Consider the following 18171-nt stretch of genomic DNA (forward strand, 5'->3'; position numbering starts at 1 on the left):
CCGATTACCAACAAGCTTATTTAGAATCCAGAATTCCCCTCCATTCTTTCACACAGTTTTTTCGAAGTATTTCTATTCAGATTTCAGACAGAGCATCGAAATCGTTCGCTCACTCGTCTAAAAGTGAGAATCAGTATCCAGAATCAACACTGAGTCTCGGAAATATCGAGAGAGAGAGAGAGAGAGAGTTAGAGAGAAAATATCTCAGGCGTGTGGAGAGAGGAAATTCTCTGAAAGCTCAATCTGAGTTAATCCATCGAGGTACGTTCGTTCATTTACGTTTTCCTATCAGCACTTCGATTATTTTTTTTTCTTCCGGATTTAAATTTGTTGGTTCGTACATTGAGCTCTGTTTAGTCATAAATTTCTGTTATAGTTCTTGTCTTTTTTTTTTTTTTTTTTTTTTTTTTTTTCCTGATCAAAATTTCCCGCTTTCGTTTTACTCTCTCCGTAATTTTGAACAAAAAAGGAAAAACATCTGAAATTTTATGTTCATCATTTCTGCACAAATACAAGCGATTTTCTAGAGTTACGAGAATTTTTTTAAAAAAAAAAGCTGGTTGAGTCTGTCGGTTTATCGCGTGATGGTTTTTTCTTTCTCAACCTGATTTGCGTATGAATAAAGCTGAATAGTTCCGTAGGAAAAAAAATGATTATTTAACGAATTCAAATTCAAACCGCTCTATGATTGTTGTTTTAGTTATCGACTGTTCGCTAACTAATTAATACCCGACCGTGACTTTTCCCCCGAATTTCTTCAAATTCCATCGTTACACTCTTAACACTTCATCACTCAATCTACGATCTTGATGGATATGGATCTCAATCAGCAATGATCAACAAACCAATTAATTTGTTTTTATCATCCAGGTATTTAAAAAAAATGGCTGCAATGGCAGAGGCAAGACCAGAGAGCAAGTACAACAAGCCTCTGGGCATAAAGCTTGTAGAGCACGTGAAGAAATCAAGGCTCTCCTTCAAGACACACCAAGCCCTGGTTCTCATCATAACCTTCTTAGCCTACGCGAGCTACCACGCGGCCCGAAAGACCACGAGCGTGGTCAAGAGCTCGCTCGACCCGCAATCCTCGGACCTCGGCCTCAAATCCGCCACGTGGCGGATCACCTACGTCAGCGAGCCAATCAACAGGCTTTCCTCTCCGTGGGCCCTCGGGGACGGGTGGGCCCCGTTCAACGGGCCCGGCGGGACGGCACTTCTCGGGCAGCTCGACGTGGCGTTTCTGGCGGTCTACGCGGCGGGGATGTACTTCTCCGGCCACCTCGGGGACCGGCTCAACCTCAGGTTATTCCTCGCCGTTGGGATGATCGGGACCGGGGTTTTCACGTCCGTTTTCGGGCTCGGGTACTGGGCCGGGATCCACAGCTTCTGGTACTTTCTGGCGGCCCAGATGTTCGCGGGGCTGTTTCAGTCGACGGGATGGCCGTCGGTGGTGGCGGTGGTCGGAAACTGGTTTGGGAAGAAGAAGAGAGGTCTGATCATGGGGGTTTGGAACGCACATACCTCGGTCGGGAACATAACCGGTTCTGTCCTCGGCTCGGTCTTGTTGGCCTATGGCTGGGGTTGGTCGTTTTTGGTCCCCGGGGTGTTGATCGGTCTTGTTGGGTTGTTGGTTTTCTTCTTCTTGCCGGTCTGCCCCGAGTCTGTCGGGGTCGTCTGCGAGGAAGACGAGCCGGAACCGCTGAAGAAGGGGACCGGAGAAGAGACGCTCGATGAGCCGTTGCTGTTGAACTCGGGAGCCGGAAAAGAGAGGCCCGTCGGGTTCATCGAGGCCTGGAAAATCCCCGGAGTCGCTCCTTTCGCTCTTTGCCTCTTCTTCTCCAAATTGGTCGCCTACACTTTCCTCTACTGGCTTCCCTTCTACATTAGTCACACAGGTAAGAAAAAAAAAATTCAAACATACTTTACACTCTTGCTCTTCTTATTCTTATTATCAATTAGTTATAATCATGGGAAACTTACTCTCCAAACCTATAAAAAATTGTTTCATTAGAAAAATAACCACTTAAACATTTGACATTGCTAAATAGTAATGTTTTGTAAATTTTAAATTAATAGTTACTTTCAGACCTAAATTTTAGGTAAATAACAACTTTTATATATAACAAACGTTAGCTATTTACGTAAGACGCCTATAAGTGGCTATTTACTTTATCAAACGTGTCAAACCTTTAAATTAATTATTTTACTAATTTTCTACAAATAAATAACCACTTAGGTTAATTTATTTTCATGTTTGCATCGAATCTTTGTCGAAGATCATCGAGAGAGTGACCATCTACAAAATTTACAAAAAATTCATCACATTAGTAAATACGAACGAGAGATCACGAATTACTCATCTGATTGTCAATTGGTACATCATTTATTGCAGCTATTGACGGGAAGTACTTGTCGAACGAGACCGCGGGAAACCTCTCGACGATGTTCGACGTGGGGGGCGTGGTGGGGGGCATACTCGCGGGCCACATATCGGACCGGCTCGGGGCCCGCGCCATAACGGCCGCAAGCTTCATGTACTGCGCGATCCCGGCCCTGTTCTTCTACCGGAGCTACGGCCACTGCTCGCTCGCCATCAACATCGCGCTCATGTTTGTCACCGGAATGTTCGTCAACGGGCCTTACGCCCTCATCACCACCGCCGTCTCCGCCGACCTCGGGACCCACAGCTCCTTGAAGGGCAACTCGCGGGCCCTCGCCACCGTCACCGCCATCATCGACGGCACGGGCTCCGTCGGGGCCGCCATCGGGCCCCTCATAACCGGCTACATCTCCGCCTCCAGCTGGACCTTGGTCTTCACCATGCTCATGGGCTCAGCGCTGATCGCGGGGTTGCTTCTCACGCGGCTCGTCGTCTCCGAGGTGGCGGAGAAGATCGAGGACTCGAGGGCCCACGGGGCGGCGGCTCCGAGGCCTTCCTCTTCGCCGGAGGAGATCGTGTGAACGGTGAACACGTGGATATACATAGAATGAATTCGTTTTGTGTGTGGGGTTTTACTTGGGACGCAAGTCACAACCTGGGAAGAAAAGGAGAGGATATATTTTTTTTCATATAGGCTTCTCCATTATTTTGGGGGGACATTTTCCCCCTTGGAAGGGAAACAAAAGAGACGAATTGGGTTTTGGGAGGTCTGTCTTTAGACTCTAGTTTGTGTGTAAATATTTTTTGTATGATATTAATAATTTTATTTACATTCATGGAAAGGTATTGTATTGAGTATTGACTGAAGAAGTAAATGGAACTTCTTCAAAAAAAAGAAAAAAGAAGTAAACAATTGATCTGATTATGCATATGAGGCGCTGTATTTTTCCTTTATAAAGATGTCAAATTTGAGGTGGAAATAGAAATGTCCTGTGGCCATTTAAAAGCACACAACAGTGAAAGATATTCTTTGAATTTGACACAGTAGTTCAGAAAAGAAAATAAAAGGTAACATATGAAAGCGATTACATGTGATTGTGGACCATATTATGGGGGTTGTTACTTTCACATTAATAATTTTTTTTCTTCATGTGAATTCTTCTGGGTAAATTTGGCCGTAAGTGTACCTTTTAGCCTGTAGCCCTGTACATATGGCACCCCCAAAGTTGCCTTATATACTTTATTTGGTTGCTTCAATACTAAGTGCTAGGAATGATTTAACCAATTTAGGACTCTTCACTTGATATGCATACAATACTCACACGAGTATACTTGGCTCAAATCGACATCACATACTTCAATATGTACTATAAAACAAATACATAACAATTAGTGGGAAGAAAAAAAAAATAGACGTCATCTAGCTAAAGCTTAACTGATTACAACACCTCCCTTATTTTATACATAATTCATTTTATGTATATATCTCCACTATGTGTGTACAATAAAATATTGATTATATTAACGGCAAAAAAGGACAATTAGCGTAATATAATGGTATGCTGTATTGTGATTTGTGATCCACATCTTGCCTTTATCCCCCCATTAAAATAATACACGCAAAAATCAAGAGAACCTCAGCAGATTATAGAATATGCCACAGAATATTAAAAACTGACCGGAAATTAGATATGCTGTCTGCTTTGCGAACCACTAATTTGTTTTTTTAAATGATTTAATTTAAGAACTTTCCTTAAAGGTACATATCATTGTTACCCGTTTAAAGTAAAGATAGATGAATCATGCTATAACCAACCACTAACAATTTTTAATAATGGTAAATGCTTGAGATGTAATATAATTTTTTTTGGTTTCATTTGGATCAACAAATGTAAACAAGCAAGATGGAAGTCAATTGCAACTTTGTATACATTATTAAATTTTAATTTATTTATTAATTAATTATTAGAAGATACACTTACTGTCAAAAGTAAATTATGTGGGGAAATATGTTCTTAATTCTTTAGTACTTGTCGGTGGTGAGGCGGGCTAGTTGCTCAACGAATTCCAAGTTTGGAAAACAATCAAATGCAAAATCATCCTAATTTTAATATAAATAATAAATTTGGAAATTTGAAAAACTGGCCACTATATTTTGAATTTCTATTTTAATTTAATCGGTAATTTTTCGTTGTTGTCGTTGGTTTTTTTTTTTTTTTTTTTTTTTTAAATTTTTATTTATTATTATCACGTAATTTGTTGTTTTGCTATCAAATTTTGGTGATCGATAGTATGTAAAGTTTTCATACATTAAAATAATCTATCATAGACAAACGGTAGCTCAGTGTTAAACGGAAAAAAAAAAAAAATCCTACCATAAGGAAACTTATGCTACATCGTATAGCAATATGATCTGTTCTATTTTTTCTTAAAATTGATTTTTCACAATTCGAAACCATAATCTCGACAAGGTATTAAACAGGGCCATCCAAATTGGAATAAAGACAAGATTTTAAGAGGGGTTATTCTACAATAATAAGATCATATTAATAAAATAGGATGATTACTATACTAACATATTATTCATGTAATTGAACCGTAGATGATTATGTCTAAAAAAATAAAAAGTAAAATCAAACCCGGAGAGCTGGGAGGGCTGGTGCAGCAAGAATTTCATTTTCAACAATACGAGAATCAGCGTAAATCTACGTCATATGAGATGCATAATAACAAAATCCCAAGCAATTGTTTTCAAATTTAATATAATAACATTTATGTCCTCGCAATCTGCAATTTCTTAAGCCGATTATAATCATAAATGTGAAAACAAACGTTAGGTAGGATTGTAACTGTAATCAGAGATTCATGACCAAAAGAAACGATGTAAACATGAACACACACGCTAAAGAAGATACTAACCCTAAACCATGATCATAACACCTGATATGCTTGTTGACTGTTTAACACAAACAAGCATTTGGTTTTGGTAAGTTTTCACAGTTGTACTAACAGTATTACAAAATCATCAATCTTTGGGCGCAACACAAGTGCACAAGAGTAGAGGAGGACTTTCTAGGGGCAGAGCCAGAATTAGTGAAAATCTAAAGGGGTTAAATATCTAAACTAATTTTATAAGGCTAAACTTAAAAAAAAAAAAAAAACCTTCTATAGGAGGGGTTAAAATCTAATTTATGAAAAATCCAGCATAACTTTTTATACTCAAATTTATATATGATAGATAAATTTGAAAGGCATGAATTGTTAATTTTGTTGTAAACATTAATAAATTGAAGCTATAAAAAATATATAAATAAAACTTCAAAAGACCAACTAAAGATATATTAGGCAGATAAAATAATAAAAGGGCTAAAATATAACTTTTTTTTTAAGTTCAGGAGAAACAAGGTATTTTGATGAAGTTGATAAAATGAAAGCTAAAGAGAAAAACAAAATAGTAAAATGAACAGGAAAACAATGAAAATGATTCTAATGAAGTTAAAAAAAAAAAAAAAGTCACACCACCCTTGCCTCGAGCTAGAATCAGAAAATCTCAAGGTAGCAGCATTTTACATCATATCATCGATGTCTTCACAATCTCCACTTAATTATATTTACATAACTAAAAACTGATTATAGAGAGAAATGTAAATGTAATCAGTGGGCATGTATTTCTGGCCTGGCCAAAGCATGAGCACACATATTACTAAAGATATCAACCCATAAACACCTCATAAGTTTGTTGATTGTTTAACAAAAAAAATAATTTGCTTTTGGTAATTCTCGCGATGATGCAGCTAACAGAACGAAATATCGCAACGAAAGATTAAATGAACTAAAAAGAGGTTGGAGAGAAAAATAAAATAAAACACAGATCCTCCAACAAACAAGTGGATAAAATATGGGATTCTAATGGAAAAACAAAGGCTACTTTCCTTTCAGTTTATTATCCCTGATCAAGACAACTTTAAACAGCAAAAATCATAAGAAAGTAAACGACCACATATTCTATGATACACAGGTTGGAACAATATTAGATTCATTCTAAGAGGTTGTGTACAAAATGGAGACCATATAACATGAAAGAGATGACAAATCAAATGTTACTAATCTTTACGAGACAGAAACAACATCATAGACACCAATGAGTCATGAAAAATATCAGTAACAATCAAGTGCAGTTCAGATTAAAATACACAACGCACTCAAAACATGTGGTCAAGTCAGAAAAATATAATTATATGCCAAAATGAATCTCAGCCACCATGGATATAAGCTGAACAGTAATGAAATAAATTTATCTAAAAATAAAAATGTTTATTATCCAAATAAAAACTCATGAAAAAAGGTGGCTGAAAATTGAATAGGTAATAAACAGACAAGGGCAATAATGCAACATGAGAATAGATGCACATTTTGATGCCTATAAAATAACATACCAGCACTAAAAAAGCAGCAACTTTCCACATACTAATCACAGCAAGCATTTGAAGGTCAAACTACAAGCATTTGATAGTCAAACTACAAAAGAGGATGAACAAAGCTTCTTCGGCATTTGACCTCGGCTGATATGCTTAAGTCCTAGACAGCAATCTTCCAAACAAAATATTAGCAATTTACGTGATGAAGAAAAAAGAGAACTTCCTATGACTGAAAATAGGGACATAATCATACCCCTTCTAGTTTGATTGAAAAAAGATAGTTTAAGTGAGACACAAAAATGAAATATAAAAAAAAAGAGGGAAAAGGGAAATGAAACGAGAAATTGTACGTGCATCATGGCCGACGCTCAACCCACCAAACCAAACAACGAGTCTCACATAGCCAAAAAAAATATTATAAACAATTGCGGAGAGAACAGGGTTGATGATCACCTAATATTTTAGATATGAGTTAGTTATGACGGTTCCGTCATTTCCATGCCAGACAAGAATATACGGCAGTAGCGGAATTATCAACCATAACGGGGCCACTGACACACACACAAACACACACACACACACACACACTATATATATATATATATATATATGTAGTACTTATCTACTTGCTGCAGTCTTGAGAATCCCGAAGGCTTTCGTTATGTTTTCTAAGCAGAATTCTTTTTCCCTCGACTGCTGACGATCAACACTGTTCATCAATATTAGTAGCCCTTTGAAAAAATCCACGTTATACAAATAAAATCATGGAAACTCGCATCATATGAATCCTTAAATTGTCAAACAGTTCGAGCACATACCAGAAACTGTCTTGTTGACGAGCACATACCATTGACTAAAAGAAAACACAAGAGTCATACGAAAATATGGTGGTCAGTGCTTTCCCGGGCCAGCCGGAAGTGACATTTTTCCCGTGAAAAAAACTCGAGACATCGTTGGATTGGAAAACTTATGTAACAAAGCAATGAGATGTAACCAGCATTTTATTGCATTAACCTACTGTAGGCAAGTCAATTCAAGTACTCTAATGCTCTCTAGATCATGAGTTATATAGTTTTGTTGTTTGGAATTACAGCTATCAAGAGAAACTATGGTTGTTGAATGTAACAAAGGGAATTGCTATTGCTTTCTTAGTTCCCAAGCCACTACCAAAGACGACGCTACTAAACCTATAACGAGTGTGCAGAAGGTTAGAGCAATCTGATCAGTGCGTAGTTAAATGATGCGAAAATATATTATCTTTTTGCCTTAATTGTCCAGAGCCCAGGTTTGCGATACATCTTGAACCTCGAGAATTTTCCATGGCCTATAATTTACTTCAAGATTTCGGATCTAGCGAAGGACTCAGACCTTTCTGGGAGACTACCAGAAGGCTAGAAATGTTGAATAGTGATACTCCGGTACTGCTCGGGGAACCAGAAGAAATCTAACATGGTGTAATGAAATTGGTGAGGTTCAGGACTATTCACCAATCCAAAGCAAACAACGTGAAATCTAAGGTAAGAAACTTACAGAACGAGCAAACCAGGAAAAAAAAATGAAATCATAGATACCTCCAATTGATTCTAATCGTTTCGAAAGCAGTCTTCACTTTCCTCTTCGCGTTTCGTACCAACTCTCTCACGTTTTTTACTCCCCCTGGTTAGAAAGATAAGAGACGAGAACTAGGCTTCCAATTCCACTCGTAAAATGCACAGTAGATGAATGTTACAAAATTTACAGGAATAAAACAGTAAAAAAAAGGAGAAAAAAGAAAAGAAAATAAGAGTATAAAATAGTGAAACTAAACTAGATGAAAACTACTCATTTTTGAAAACTTTATACAAAATTACATGTGCTATTTCCAATGTTTCTCTCTCTCTCTCTCTCTCTCTCTGTGCAGATTATAATTTACAATTTAATACAACACACAATTATTTACAAATTTATGTCGGTGTTTAATAATCTATTAGCCAAATGTTTGGTGTATAAAATAAAACACCTACGACCATATTAACGTTGATGAACAAAGCGTGAGGGGAAGAAAGTGTCTTAACAAAACTTGAACGAGATCTTGGATTCTAGTTTGAGGCAAAACAATTATAGTTTCAAACACATTCAAGAATGTAAATATGGATCTCGTGGTGGCCATACCCAACCTCATCCACCGCGAGTCTCCGATACCTTTGCCACAGCTCTTCAACAAGCACTCTACTCCATCGCACATACAGTAAATCTGTAAAAAAAGAATCTCAGTTGCTGAAGATAAACAACAGTTATATAAATGAATTTCCTTTGCTTCCATGGAGGTAGATTATACAGTAGACCAGTTTTAGAATTCCTAGACATGAAACAACATAGAAAGAGTGAAGTACCATTTTCCTTTGATATTATCTTCTTCATCCACTTATCCTTCTAGGCAAAAGTTCAATTCCTAGACGCTCGCTCATAAACGAAATAGCAGAAATTACATGATATGATGGAGAATTTCTAGCAGAGAAGAGACTAAAACCAAGGCAATAAAAAACGGTATAACAAAAAGATGAAGAGTAAAGAAAAAAGATAAAAAAAAAACTACGTCCACTCCATGAAGAGTCTCCCATGATGTCATGTCAAAGCCATCGTGCTCCAGAAAAAAAGCTCTAAGCCGAAAAATCAGATGAGTATTACAGAGATATGACGAATTAACTCATTCCACCCTGCATGTTCAGCATAGGACGAAGCTAGGCGGACTTGGAGGGTGGGCTTTAGCCCCTTGAATTTTTTTTTATTTCCCCTGTTCAACTAGGTGGACAAATGCAAAATGTAACTAATGATAAATTTTCTTTTAAGGCTATTTTTTTAGCTAAAGAGATTATTGATCAATATGGTCTAATTCAATATAAATATATATGTGATATGTAGTTCTTGTATAATTTATACCTCACGTGTCTTCATATAATTATGAAATGGTTCAAATAATATCCTTCTTGTATTACAAACTTCATTAAAACCAAAACTACAAGTCCGCTATATTTTTGTATAAGCCTTACTCATTAAAAAAATTAAAGCTTTTCTTAATTTTTTTTTGTAACAATAGAAGCCTATCTATTCGTCAACAGTGTTATTATTTAAACCCAAAACATATAAAATTATATTCATATTCTTCTTCTAAATAAAGTTATATTTTCTTCATTATCGTCAGTCTGAAAAGAAATATTAGCCCCCCTAAAAACAATTCATGGCTTCATCCCATCACCCTCTATCTAAAAGTTACTGCAGAAGGCTCTACACAAAATCTTTTTCCTCTCATTTTCAAAATAGTGCTATAAATCTGAAACCGTCAAATTATTAGAATATAGACCAACCTATTGGAAGGTCAGAATCTTATTTAGTATAGGTTAATGGAAAAATATAGTGTTGACAAGAAGTGAACACAAACCAGAGGAACAGAATACAAATTAGAATAACTTGAATTACTTACCAGAAGCAAATACTCCAATGCGTAACATAATACAAGCATTTGGCTTCGTGTTCAGTATACTAATAAGCAGTAACACTTTCTGAAAGTAGAGTCATTAAACCTGTAGAATACGCGCTCAATATGAGTTGAATAAACAGTACCAAAATCAAGTGGTCTCAAACGTGTCTAAGAATGTGTGCAAGAAGAAAATGTATTTCTGATAACACATGGCAATCAAAAGGAAACACTGACCTCAGAGATAGCTCAGCAGTGGCAGCAAGCCATTTTAAAGGTCAACAAATCAGATTTCAGAACGAGTGTGTTCTCATGGAAGCAATTGGCTAGGCTTGCGTTTTACTTTTCAGCAGTGAACTAACAGAAACTCACAATCCCTTTTAAATTGTTTTCTGACCCATCATCTACGGGTGTGATCTCATAGAAGCTTTTTTGGATTCAAAGCATGCTGTTCACAGCTCATAGACAACATGAACGACATTTACTGGGGAAGAGAAAATGTGACTCAGTATATACATGCAACGTAATAAAGAGGATATCAGACGAAGTCAGTCTCTTGGAAATTGTTTCGCAACCCATCATCGAAAGGATGAGAAGAGAAGAGGATTTCGACTTCCAATTCTGAATTGAGATACACCTGCACATTGAAATTTCGCTCAAGCTTACTCTTTTCAGCTTTTCGAGCACAGTCAGAAAAGATTTAAGAGAATAAAACGCAGACCTATGTCTTTCTTTCAGCTAAGAAGGAAATAGAAAAAAAAAAAAAAAAAACCTTGAATCTTTGCCAAGCCTTCCCATTATTTGAGTCAAATATCTTGAGAAGTTCTACACTACCTTCCACTATAGGCTATCAGCAAATCACCGCGGTGCTGTTCTCGGGTGTTACATAATTAGAATAGAGAGCAATTCATATAGGTATATGGAATCAGAAAGTGACGTATAATAATCCAAATGACTACATGAAACTGGGAAGTAAGTTAATAAGAAAGATAGAGCAGAGAGCACAAGAAACATTATAGGAGAAAGTGAAATACCCAATTTCCTCACACCGTGCTCACTCCATGTCTACAGACCATATTTGCTGACGTTGCGTCCTAGATCACAATCACAGAGATTTTAAGAAGTAACGGTGAATTCCAGGTACTAAATTGCAAAAACGAAAAGCGTACCTTCTATTTAAAAGTTCGATGTTGCCGATTCAAATCTTCTAATCTTATCTTGTTCTCCCCTTTCTTCTCTTGTCCAATCTTAAACCCACTGACACAATTCTTAGACACACATGAAGCGACAAGGGAAATAAGTCCATGACTCAGTATATGTACGACTTAACCCGGTTCGCACCTTTTAACCATTGATAAGAAAGAAAGAAAAATGTTAATTTCAATTAGAAAAGTATATATGCAAACCCAGTGAGATCCAAACCCAGCAAGAGGATCTCACTCATAATTTTTTTTTTCTTCCCAAACCATCTTGGTTTTGTCTTTACCTTTTGAGCGATGGACATGGAGGTGAAAAGAACAGTATTGCACACTGACATGTTGTGCTTTAAGCTTCATCTTCGCAGCTTTGGAATATGCTTCTAATTATATTACAGAAAAGAAAAAAAAAAGATTTACACTTTTGTTTCCGTTGAAAAGAAAATAGAAAAAAAAACATAAGATTTAAAACCACCTAGTATTTGCCCGCGTTTGGCATTATCTCTCAACAAGTTGTCCAACGCTCAGGAAAAATGTCATGCATACATCAAAACAAATTCCCTGAGAAAATTTGCAGTTTAACTGAAAAGCAGTTAAAGAAATTAAGAAAATAAATTCAGAGGCCTTTCAAAACAACCAGTAATTAGAAACCAAATACATACGCCGTATTGAGAAAGAAAAAGGGCGGCTTCAACTGTGGAATTAGTCAGGGTAGTAAAGTATGGACCTCGAGATATTTCCTACGCCTTTGAATTAGATACGGGTTATGATCTTACGAGGGTCTCGGACTTCTTCGACAACCTGATGATGAGAAAAAGAGAATACTGAAACTCCGAGGACCGGTGTTTAAACATAATTTGACTGTATTGTAATGGAGAGCCACTAGCTTTTCGGCTAGGACTAGGGCTATTCATGAATCCAATTTTTTCAGAAATCGTGTAAGGAACTTAGAGCACAAGAAAACGAGATGAAGATGGAATCAGAGAAACCTCCAATTGATTAGAACGTTTCAGAAGCAATAACCAATGTTTTCATCTTCGCATTTCACTCCCTGCAAAATTGTTATTCTTTCTTCACATGCCAAACGCCTGGAAGGAGATAATAGACAAAAAATAAAGTACAAGTGTAAATAAAATGAAGAAGTAAATCAACTTGGTTTTGGACGACAACATTTCCCACTTATTCATTGTGATGGTTGAACCCAGAAGGTTTGGTACCATAAGAATTTTTACAACGATTTCTTGCAATAACATAGTTAATTTACTACACTAGTGTGTCAAAACCAGGCAAATGCATTACATACCAGCTCTGGAGTAGGCATCAAGCTATGATTTCGTAATGAAAATAGCATGAAAAAATTGCATGATCTTAATGTTTGCATGTGCTTTGATATTACTGAAAAATTGCATCCGGAAGATGGGACGCAAAGAATGGTGGTGGTATCAAAGTTACGAAAGCAATACCAACAGAGTATTGAGTGCCCAAATAGTCCTTTCGGTAGATCACCCCATTCACCTCAACGGACGCCCTCATTACTCTACTCACCATCAGAGTTTGTTGTTAACTTGTAAGATCAACTTTCTATTTCAAAACTACATATTATCAAAGTTCCCAGCATTTTCTGCTATGGAGACAAATTTATATTATTAAATGACCTAGTTGAATATATCTCATCCTCTACATATTTTTAAACCTACTACATATATCAGTCTCTTTTCCACCGTAAAAAAACACATATAAAGTGATGGTGTATATAACAAAAAATCAAAATCACAAAAGCAAAAAACTTATTGATATTTTAGCAAAAATAAATTTTTGAATCACTACAATTTCCCTGGACAAACAAGGCCCCAAATAGAACCGGGAGGAAATTCTTAAAATTCCACAATAGAAAACAAATTGATGGGGTTAATAGTATAGATTACAAGAAACATATATAAGAAAGTGAAGTACCTGATTTCAACCTCTTAGGCAGCACCATGACCACTCCTCCGTAAGTTGATCTTGGTTGATGTTGAAAATCACCAATAGAGGTTTAAATTAGATAAATAAATGCTACCACATCTGAACAAACACCGATCAAAGTTCGTACCCTCAACAGTTTCATATCTTATATTCAATTGAACAGCCTAGAAATAAGACGAGACAACAGACACTAGAAACAGATAAGCTAGGTCTGAGGCAAAAAAATCAAATCAAGTCTACTGTGAGGGGATTTTATACAAACATTATACTCCAAGGATCCAGAACGGATAGTAAATGAAGCGTAATAGGACTCACAATGTAACAAAGATAATCAATGAATAGCTAGCGACCCCTTCATAACCACTGTACTTGGACACCTTTTCGGCCTCTAGAAGCACATCACTAGCATTGTGAAGAAAGAAAACAACTGAACCAACACAGGCAGATCTGCAAGAATTTTAAGACAAAGTCTCTTCCTTAATATCTACAGCATTAACATATAAAGGAGCGAAGCATAATTTATTCATTGACAATGAGAGGTAATTCCATTATAAGGGTGAGTTTTGGGTATATTTAATAACAAATACACATCAGGGTAAAAATAAAAATAAAAAGGGTACCCTCTCTATTCAGCCTTTCTTGTTTGATAATGACGATTCAAACTCTCAACCTTTTTTTGGTCTACCCTTTCTTCACTGTCCTCTGTTGGCTAAGTGCATAAAGTCCCCACAGTGAATCTAGTTTACAAGGGAAAAGAGCAAAGAAGTACCTGCTTCAGCCAGAGAAAACAATTTCTTCATTTGTTCTCATGTATAGCAATTTCAAAAACAAAATGCAAGAATGGTAGTTTACAAGGGAAAAGAGCAAAGAAGTACCTGCTTCAGCCAGAGAAAACAATTTCTTCATTTGTTCTCATGTATAGCAATTTCAAAAACAAAATGCAAGAATGGTAGAAATTCAAAACAGAAAGCCGGTTAGGTAACGAATCAGACAGAGGCTTCAGGGAAGAAAGAATTTTCCTGATTCTCTCCTTGCTTCCTCACCACACGCTCCAACCCCCAACGAACCGAGTGAAGCCCTAGCAGCGATATTCCGGTGACTACAACCACCTTACTCTCTCGTCTACCCGAGCATCGTACTCAAGACAGGCCTTCCTACAGTTTGAGCAAATATCTTGAGAAGTCCTCCACTACCTTCCACTATGGGCACTGTTCTCCAGTCATGCTATCGGCAAAAATCAACGCACTGCTGTTCTTGGGCATTCCATAAGAAATACAGAATAGAGAACAACTCAAATGGTTACAATAAACAGATAAGTTAAATAAGAAAGATAGAGCTGAGAGTACAAGAAACATTACAGAAAAAAGTGAGGTACCCGATTTCCTAACACCATGTTTACTCCACACGTCTACAGACCTTCTTTGCTGACGTCGCGACATAGACCATAACGACAGCGATCTCCAAAGTCACAATGAATTCAGGCATATTATAAAAAGAAAAAAAAACACTAAATTGCAAAAAAAAAAAAAGAAAAAGAAAAGGATACCGTCTATTTAAAAGTTTGATGTTGCCGATTCAAATATCCCAATCTTAACCTGCTGACACAGTTAATAGACAAACATGAAGGGACACGGGAAATAAGTTCATGACTATATGTACCACATAACCCGGTTTGCACCTTTTAACTGGTGATAAGAAATAAAAAAAAAATTATTTTAATTTATAAAAGTATATATGTGCAAATATAGCAAGAAGATATATGAAATAAACTCACTCACAATTGAATTATTTTCCCAACCCATCTTTGTCTCCTCTTTGCCTTTTGAGCGATGGACATTGAGGTGAAAAGACAGAATTGCACACTGACATGTCGTGCTTTAAGCTTCCTCTTTGCAGCTTTAGAGTATGCTTCTAATTATATTACAGAAAGAAAAATATAGATTTATACTTTTCTTTTAGTTGAAAAGGAAATAGAAACATATAAAGATATAAAACCACCTTAAGTATTTTGCCGCGCTTGACATTATCTTAAACAAATTTTCCAATGGTTCAAGAAAAATGTCATGCATAAATCAAAACAAATTCCCTGAGAAAATTTGCATAAAAACTGAAAAGCTGTTGAAAGAAATTAAAAAAAAATTCAGAGGCCTTCCAAAACAACCAGTAACTAGAAGAAGCCCACTAAATAAATAAACGCATTTCATCAAATCATAGACCGGATAAACGAACCAAGTGCATTGCTAAAGCTTAGTGGGCTTCTGGTTCATCTTGTCGATGCGTTATTGAGGAAGAAATAGGGCGGCTTCAACGGTGGAACTAGTCAGGGTGGTAAATCATAGACATCTTGATCTTCCCTATGCGTTGAATTACAAACGGGTTTTAGAGCTTACGAGGGTATCGGATTTCTTCGTCGACAACCTGATGATGAGACAAAGGACATATTGATATTCCGAACCAGTGTTGAAACAGAAATTGATTGTTTTGTAATGGCCACTGGCTTTCGGGCTAGGACCAGGGCTATTCATCAATCCCTTTTTTAAGAAATCGTGTAAGGAACTTAGAGCACAAGCAAACGAGAAGAAGAAGGAATCAGAGAAACCTCCAATTGATTAAAGCGTTCAGAAGCAATAACCTTTGTTTTCTTCTCCGCGTTTCGCACCCTGCAAAATTGTTCGACATGTCTTCAGACACCAGAGATAATAGACAACAATACAGTGTAAATGTAAATTAATGAAGGAGAAGAAGAAGAATTAAATCAACATGGTTTTGGTCGACCACATCCCTTGCTTGTACATTTTGATGGCTAAAGAGCACAGAAACGGGTGAGGTACCATAAGGAATCTTTTAACGATTTCCTGCAACAGCAATATAATTAATTAACTTCAGTAATGTGTCCAAACAAGGCAAAAGCATTACGTACCAACTTTGGAGTAGCTACTGGACATAGACATCAGTGTGTGTGCGCACGTGTATGTATGACAACATATGATCTTAATGTTTGCATGTGCTTTGATATTACTGAAAAAATGCATCTGAAATTTGGGAACCAAAGATTGGCGGCAGTATCAAAGAGCCGAAAGCAATACCAACAAAGTACTGAGTACCCAAATAGTCCTTCAAGTAGATCACCGCATTCATCTCAACGGAGGCCCTCTCATACAATCAGTCTCTTTTCCACCGTAAGTGAATTCTTAAAATTCTAAGATAGTAAAAATTAAAAAATAACAGAGTTAGTATAGATTACAAGAAACATATATAAGAAAGTGAAGTACCTGATTTCAACCTCTGAGGCAGCCCCATGACCACTCCTCCGTAAGTTGATCTTCTTGGCTGATTTTGAAAACCACTGATAGAAGTTTAATTTAGATAACTAAATACTACCACATCTGAACAAATACGGATCAAAGTTCATACCCTCAACTGTTTCACATCTTATGTTCAATTGAACAGCGTAGATATAAGACGAGCCAACGGAAACTAGAAACACATAAGCTAGGTCTGAGGCACAAAAATCAAAACAAGTTTATTGTGAGTTGTGATTTTATACAAACATTGTACTCGAAAGGATAAAAAAAATAAATAGTAAATGAGGTGTAATAGGACTCAGGGTATAACCAAGATAATCAAAGAAAAGCTAGAAACCCCTTCATAACCACCGTACTTGGACGTCTTTCCGACCTTAGAAGCACATCACTAGCAATGTGAAGAGCTAGAACAACTGAACCAACACGGGCATATCTGCAAGAAATTTTGTGACAACGTCTATTCCTTAATATCTGCCACAATAATAATAATAGTTAAAGTAACGAAGCAGAATTCACTCATTGTTCATGAAAGGTAATTCCATGATAAGTGCGAGTTTTGGGTAAATTAAATAACAAATACACAACAGGGTAAAAAGAAAAAGAAAAGCGTACTCTCTATATAGAACCTTTCTTGTTCGATAATGACGAGTCAAATCTCTCAACATTTCACGAGTCTACCTTTTCTACACCATCCTTTGTCGGCTAAGTGCAGAAAATCTTCACAGGGAATGTCGTTTGCAAGGGATATGAGCAAAGAAAGTACCTGCTTCACCCAGAGAAAACAATTTCTTCATTTGCTCTCAGGTATATCTTCGAAACAAAATGCAAGAACGGTAGAAATTGAAACCAGAAAGCCGGTTATGTAACAAATAGAAAAGAGGCAGAAACAACTTTCCTGATTCTCTTCTTTCTTCTTGGCCGCACGGTCCAAACCCCCAATCAACCGAGTGAAAGCCCTAGCAGCGAGATTCCGGCGACTAAAACCACCTTCCTCCACGAGCGAGCGTCGTTTTCCGGCCTTGGCCTCGCCAGAGCACCACTAGGCCACCGCGATTCTTAGGGTCACCACCACCACCACCGATCCCAAGCAGAGGCTCTACGATCTTCTGAGAGGGACGACGCTGAGGATCGGCGGCTTCGTGGCTTTCCGACGGCGGAGTCGAGTCTAAACCGTAGGATTTTGGATTCCTGTCGAAACCCTAAAAAAATCGACATTAAGAGACTGAGACTGAGAATTGAGAGCGGGTGTGTGAAGTTCGCGGGTTGTGTTTCTTCGTATATATATATGTTCTTAAGGTGGCTTGGGTTTATAATCCTGACCGTTAAAATAGATTAAAACGATGTATTTTTTGATCGAACAGCTGTAAAGGTATCGATATTCGCCAACGGTCATAAAATCTTCGCCGATCTTGTTTTATTTCCTTCTTGGCCACCAAGTTTTACATATCAAAGA

The 18171-nt window shown here is 37.1% G+C and overlaps 2 protein-coding genes and 1 long non-coding RNA gene across 3 annotated transcripts; 1 reads left to right on the forward strand and 2 right to left on the reverse strand.

Annotated features, from left to right (window-relative positions):
• The first annotated feature begins 23 nt into the window (after positions 1 to 23).
• G3PP1 (putative glycerol-3-phosphate transporter 1) lies at positions 24 to 3311 on the forward strand. Its single transcript, XM_089603062.1, has 3 exons — positions 24 to 261; positions 871 to 1895; positions 2393 to 3311. The coding sequence occupies exons 2-3, from the start codon at positions 884 to 886 to the stop codon at positions 2959 to 2961; spliced, it is 1581 nt and encodes a 526-aa protein (XP_089459188.1). The 5' UTR covers positions 24 to 261; positions 871 to 883; the 3' UTR covers positions 2962 to 3311.
• Positions 3312 to 8489: 5178 nt separating this feature from the next.
• On the reverse strand, positions 8490 to 13453 carry LOC149379913 (uncharacterized). Its single transcript, XR_016294304.1, has 10 exons — positions 13402 to 13453; positions 12438 to 12536; positions 11924 to 12249; positions 11739 to 11831; positions 11422 to 11593; positions 11287 to 11346; positions 11025 to 11121; positions 10490 to 10889; positions 10259 to 10358; positions 8490 to 9031 (listed from the first exon to the last, which is right to left on the reverse strand). It is a non-coding gene; the product is annotated as an uncharacterized LOC149379913 (long non-coding RNA).
• Positions 13454 to 14961: 1508 nt separating this feature from the next.
• Positions 14962 to 17963, reverse strand: LOC149379914 (uncharacterized). Its single transcript, XM_089603659.1, has 7 exons — positions 17331 to 17963; positions 17075 to 17151; positions 16828 to 16911; positions 16686 to 16743; positions 16334 to 16612; positions 15188 to 16268; positions 14962 to 15008 (listed from the first exon to the last, which is right to left on the reverse strand). The coding sequence occupies exons 1-5, from the start codon at positions 17381 to 17383 to the stop codon at positions 16576 to 16578; spliced, it is 309 nt and encodes a 102-aa protein (XP_089459785.1). The 5' UTR covers positions 17384 to 17963; the 3' UTR covers positions 14962 to 15008; positions 15188 to 16268; positions 16334 to 16575.
• Between the last annotated feature and the right edge of the window lie 208 nt (positions 17964 to 18171).

The sequence above is a fragment of the Urtica dioica genome, chromosome 12, assembly GCF_054948205.1.
Source record: "Urtica dioica subsp. dioica isolate 48M chromosome 12, U.dioica_male_clone48M_v1_H2, whole genome shotgun sequence".
Lineage (NCBI taxonomy): Eukaryota > Viridiplantae > Streptophyta > Magnoliopsida > Rosales > Urticaceae > Urtica > Urtica dioica.